The sequence below is a fragment of the Eriocheir sinensis genome, chromosome 23, assembly GCF_024679095.1.
Source record: "Eriocheir sinensis breed Jianghai 21 chromosome 23, ASM2467909v1, whole genome shotgun sequence".
In the NCBI taxonomy this organism is placed as follows: Eukaryota; Metazoa; Arthropoda; class Malacostraca; order Decapoda; family Varunidae; genus Eriocheir; species Eriocheir sinensis.
In genome coordinates this window covers 15,433,249-15,439,248 of record NC_066531.1, presented here as the reverse complement: position 1 = coordinate 15,439,248, position 6,000 = coordinate 15,433,249, and the positions used below count along the sequence as shown (strand labels likewise).

Genomic DNA, 6,000 nt, shown 5'->3' with positions numbered 1-6,000 from the left:
CGCTTTGCAGGCACCAGACTGGTATGACCACTGGTTGGAGACGGTGGTCGAGGCGCTCATTCTTGGCTAGCGATTTTGGGGAGGAAGCTAAGGACACTGCAGGTCCATCTGTCGTGAATGTAGTGTACCTGGGAAAACGCGTGAGAGTCCTGAGCTGCGAGGACCTGAACCCAGAGGCGAGGGCGACGAGGAACAGGGTGCGTATTAGGAAATCCATTTCTGATGGTCTGTCCTGGTACCTAGTGGAAGATAGAGACGTTATAACCTTTTCTAGGGACCAAAAACGGATGTCTCTTCTAAGGAGGAAGGCGGTGGCTGAATCGACAGAGTAACAGCACCGCGTTCAGGAGGACGCGAGTTCAATCCCCGCCCGGTGCCACTAAGCTGGGATTTTTCAGCCGCCGCCGAGTGGCTTAAAACTACCCACATGCTGTCCAGAAGACCACCTATCAACCCGGACTCTAGATTCTAGGATTAAAGATGAGCCCCGGGAGGGCAGCATGAGCCAATGCAAGATGGTGCCACTATAAACACTCGCCTGCGCCAGAATGGGCTGGGCCGACTATCAACCCCCACCGGGAAGAAGCCTACCGGCGCTATAGGCCGCGACGTAAAAAAAAATAAAAAAAATAAAAAAAAAAAATAAATAAATAAAAGGGGAGGGTCATGGTGAAAGAGGCCACGCTTAAGGAGCTGAACTGAGCGGGGTCTAGGACAATTCCCCAGCCATATTTAAGAGGGTCAGCAAGGGCGGCAAGGTGAGTTGCAATTGTTTATGGCGCCCTCTTTTTCGTGTGGGAAAGAACAGAAAGAAACTCCAAGACAGTGGCCTCGGTGATTCTGTTTACACGCCTTTCTTTCACAAAGGATCGGAAACCCCTCGAATTAGATTCATATTGCCTTACTGAGGAAGGACGAAAGGCAGACAACATGCCCTCTACAGCTCTCGAGGGATAGAGGCGTCCTAGGGAGACCCGGATAAATTCCATGCGTGAAGCGCCAGCGTGGAAAAGAGCCTGCCATGGCGAATCCCCTCGAGAGTATAAGGTTCTAGCGGGAGAGGGGAGGGACACCGTTTGTGAAGTTCCGCGAACCACGGCGCTGCCAATGTTACCCTGCCTCTGAAGGACCTCAGACGATGCAGTACTTTCAGAAGGATGTTCGTACATGGAGGAGGGAACAGATAAATGAACTCCCACCTGTTCCATCGTTCGGTGAAGGCGTCCGGACCGGTCTCCGTTGTCCGGACTCCTCTGGCGAGGAACTTGGGAAGCCTGGCCGATGTCTTGGAGGCGAAGAGGTCGATCTGCGGTGTTCCCCACCTCCTGCATAGGTCGTCGAAATACTCCCCTCTGAGGGTCCATTCTACTGAGGAACCCTTGAAGCGGGAGACGACATCCACCCACTCGTTGTCCTCCCCTGGCAGGTGCATGGCCGACTGGGAAACGCGACGAGGCTCTGCCAGTTCAAATATCTGTTCCGAGAAGGACAGGAGGGTTTCTGAACGGGTGGTGCCCTGCCTGGCGAGGCAGTGGACAGTAGGGTGGATCGTTTTTATGAAGATCTTAATTTTTTTTTTTCAGAAAGTTAGCTGTTCATATGTATGTCAACAAATGATGGACGATGGACTGACGGAGTGGATCATCCGTGCCGAGCGGCCGCTATTTCGCTGACGTCATTTTGAGTTCATTATTAACGTCGACGGATCCGTCAAAACGGAATAGTGGGAGCCTCGCCTTACTCATTTCCCTCACCTCCTTCCTTTCCCTCCATCCCCTCCTTTCCTCCCTTATTCTCTCTCGCCTCCCTTTCACTCCATCCCCTCCTTTCTCTCCCCTCCCTTCTCTTCCATCTCTCCTCCCTTACTCTTTCTCTCTCTCTCCTTCCTTTTCCTCCTGTCCTCCCTTCCCAGTTCCCACCTTCCTCCTCCCTTACTTTCTCTCCCTCGCCCCTCCCTTCTCTTCCATCTCCTCTCCTCCCTTACTATTTCTCTCCCTCTCCTTCCTTTTCCTCCTCTCCTCCCTTCCCTGTTCACACCTCCCTCCTTCCTTACATTCTCTCCCTCTCCTCCCTTACTCTTTCTCAGTCACGTTGTTTTGTTTAGAGGTGAGCCGAGTACCGCCCCCCTCCCCACCGTCCCACTTTGACCCGTTCTATTGTTATATATTTCCATTTTTTTATATTCCCCTTCCTTCTGTTTCCTCCATTCCTTCTTTCCTCTTCTTTGTTCTTCTGTAATTCTCCTTTATCACACTTCTCATATTACTGTTATTATAATTATTATTATTGTTATTATTATTATTATTGTTATTATTATTATTGTTATTATTGTTATTATTATTATTATTATTATTATTATTATTATTATTATTATTATTATATTATCTTTATTATCTCTCTCTCATATAGGAGAAGAAGAAGAAGAAAAAAACTATTAAAACAAGAACAAGAAAAAAACGACCTCTATCTGTGGAAAATGATTATAATTGGTTTCATGCACTTAATTAATATTCCTTCCTTTACTGTTTTCTATTATCATATTACGAGTCTTATCATTTTCTCCACTGCATGAATATTGCACACATGTTTATTGTATTAACTGAAAATCACACAGTATGCGCTAACCACTCTTGCAGGAAGGCTGTTACAGTGGCGGACGACTCAATTCGAGGAAGGAAGGAAGGAAGGAGGGAGGGAGGGGGCGGAAAAGCAATTTATTCTCTTCTTTATTCTTTGTTCAAAATCTCATAATAGAAGGGTGTCGATCCAGTGCAGATGTAGCTAACAGATGTGGCGTAGAGGACCTGGAAACAGTTTCTTTTTTCCTTTTTTATATATGACCTAAAGCGCCGGCAGGCTTTTTTTTATTCGGGGTCTAATGGTGGGCCCGAGCCCGTTATGGCGCAGACAATTGTTTATAGTGGCGCAATTATTATTGGCTCATGCTGTCCCCCGGAGATCTTTCTTGACTTCACTTGCATAGCATCTTCTAGAGTCCGGGTTGGTGGGTAGTCTTCAGGACAGCATGCGAGTAGTCTTAGGCCCCTCGGCGGTGACTGAAGAATCCCAGGTGGTTAGCGGCGGATTCCAACCCTCATCATCATCAAACCTGCGAATGCGGGGCCGGCATAGCCACTCCGCCACCACCTCAGAAACATGGAAACATGGAAATGCAGGCAACATAAAGCCTATTGGCTCATTACGAGGTTGCCGGCTTTGGTGATTTAATCTGCTCGACAGCCACTTGGGGCCTGGGGAGCAGATGAAAGCACCTCGATATTGAGGAGCAGATGAAAGCACCTCGATATTGAGGAGCAGATGAAAGCACCTCAATATTCAGTTTACTCCCGACGCAGCGAAGTGAAGGTCGATTCTATATTTGAAGGAGTTGATAGTATTCGCATTTACTACTTCTGAAGGAAGATTGTTCCAGTGACGGATGACTCGGTTTGAAAAGAAACTCCTTCCGATGGGAAAGACTCCGATGGTTTGGACATCTGAAGAGAGCAGGGGAGGATACAGTGCTGGGAGTTGTGGAGAGATTAGCAAGACAGGGTATCTAGTGCAGCTAGATGTGGCTAAAAGATGTGGAGTAGAGAACCTGGAAACAGTGCTCAGAAGGGAGACTCCTATAGTTCGGACATGTGAAAAGCAGGGGAGGATACAGTGCTGGGAGTTTTGAAGAGATTGAAAGTAAAAGGAAGGAGACCAGTTGGTAGACCTAGGAAAAGGTGGAGAAGGTGTATACAGGAAGACTTGGCAGTGATGGGATTGGATGAGCATCAGGCAGAAGACAGAGCAGAATAGAGGAGACCAATAAAGCGTCCAACCGCTCAGGAAGAGTGAAAACGGACGTTAAACGAAATTATGATGATGATGATGATATCTCATAATAGAAGAAGAAAATAACAGAACTAAGAACATTAAGTGACCTTGGATACGTTCAGTTCACTCCCGACGCAGTAAAGTTACTGTCAGTGGAAATGGAGTTGATCGTTTCCGCACTGACTACTTCTGCGGGGAGGCTGTTCCAGTGGCGGACGACTCTGTTCGAGGAAGGAAGTATGGAGGAGGGAGGGATGGGGGCGAGAGTTTTTATTATTTTCGTTAATCTTATTCTCTCGTTCCATCTCATCCTTCCACATGCTACCTGCCACATATACTTCAATACTCTGTTACTTAACTTTACTTTATGATCATTTCACTTTACTTTCAGATTAAATAAGTTAACTTCCTCTGCATTGCGCCACGTAGGGCTACAGCAGACGCTTTTAAAATTAGGAATAGCAGACGCTTTTAAAATTAGGAACAGGAATCGCTTTTAAGATTAGGAACAGCAGACGCATTATACATTAGGAACAGCTGACACATTATAAATTAGGAACAGCAGACACATTTAAAATTAGGAAGAGTAATCACTTAAATTAACTTGAGAAACAAACAAAGATTAACGTGATCCTGAGGGGAATTAAACACCCGTTTATTATATATATACATGTCTGTACATCATCAAGACCCCAAGACCCAGACCAGACATTCCTTTTATCCCAATTGGAGATGATAGCAAGATCTGAGGTTAAGCATTCTGCAGCCTCAGTCTTATAAACTAAAATAGATTTTTACGACAATTTCAATAATATGATTAATACTGACAAATGTGTCCTATGCGTAGACTATCATATAACATCGTAGACGCCATGACACCAGGTTGCCAGACCTCGATAATTCACACCTCAGTCTCGGGTGCCGCGACGAAAGCCAAGGCTGCAACACAGAGACGGCTTTGGCACAGCACAACTATAACTCTTCCTCCTCATCTCTCTCCGTTCCCTTCCCTCCTCTTCCTCCTCACTCAGGCTTAGTGATGCGGAAGACGAAGACGAGACCCTCCTTGTCACAGAAATAGTTTGGGACGGTGCGCCGCTCCACCTGAAGGAATTATGACCATCATTTCAAATACATGACCTTCTCCCGCTGGCCAGCTCCTGACCATCTTCTTATACCAGTGTCGTGACAGGCGCCCATACAGTGAACAGCCCCGCCAGACAGAAACCTTGATTAGAGTAAATGTTTTCTTGTACCAACGTTGCCAGATAGTTGTACTCAGCCTCTTATATATTTACCAACTTCCGACCCAAAACCGTCTCCTGGGGCTCAATAACTAAATTCATTTATATCTGTCGTTAAAATAGTTAATTCCTGATGTTTCTTGGCAATAGTTAGGTGTCAAAAAACGGTAAATACTATGCTCTGAGTACGATAATCTGGCAACGGTGCTCCCTACCTTCTTCCACTTCCCGTCCGCCTCCAGCTGGTCCATGTAAGGCTCCAGCTTGTCCTTGTAGGAAGGCACGGTCTGTAGGTGCTCATGGCGCATCACGATGATCACGAAGCCTCCTGGAGTACCGGAGAGGAGGAAATCAGTTAATCATTGGGGCATACGCTAGGGGGCGCGTCGTCTTGCCCACCTTAGGAAGACCGCCTCAAGGTTTATTCCATGCAAATCTGAAGTCTCTATGTAGGCTCTTTCCAATCCTAAACGGCGCCTAAGTTCGCCTGTTTGAAAAGCCTCTAGTAAAAGTTGCTGGGATTACCATGAACTGTTTAGCGATCCTATAGTAGGAGTAGGTAGGAAGACACCTACCGAACGGGTGTGACCTACTCCCGGTGAGGATATATGAGAAGCGAGGAGGATGCTGAAGCCCTTCAAAGACCCATCCCATGTCCTTACTAACCGTTTCCCTTATGTCTCATCAACACCAGAGAGCAGTTCAGCATGCTAAAGACAGTTCCTCTCTCTTTCTACACCACACTATATTCATACAACACACACACCTTTTCCCAAAATTCAAAATTATAAATGGCGAAAAATAACAATGCCTCGAAGTCCCCGCCTGGGGGGAGGGGGGGGACCATAATTTCCCCCAGGGAGGACTCCCATTCTGGCTGCCGACTTGAGAGGTGTCCTGATAACTCTTCGAACCTCCTCCTTATCAATTT

General features: G+C 46.6%; 1 protein-coding gene across 23 annotated transcripts in view; it reads right to left on the bottom strand.

Annotated features, from left to right (window-relative positions):
- Window positions 1-6,000, bottom strand: part of LOC127002502 (demethylmenaquinone methyltransferase-like) — a 94,339-nt gene that overhangs the window by 71,794 nt on the left and 16,545 nt on the right. For 3 of the 23 annotated variants that reach the window (XM_050868530.1, XM_050868541.1, XM_050868529.1), the window contains one exon: window positions 5,285-5,397. The exons of 17 other annotated variants lie outside the window; for them this stretch is intronic. In XM_050868530.1, coding sequence (XP_050724487.1) covers window positions 5,285-5,397 — 113 coding nt within the window. Of the gene's footprint in view, window positions 1-4,723; window positions 4,930-5,284; window positions 5,398-6,000 lie in introns of those variants that run through there. 3 more of the 23 variants (XM_050868540.1, XM_050868528.1, XM_050868544.1) reach the window with 3 other exon arrangements.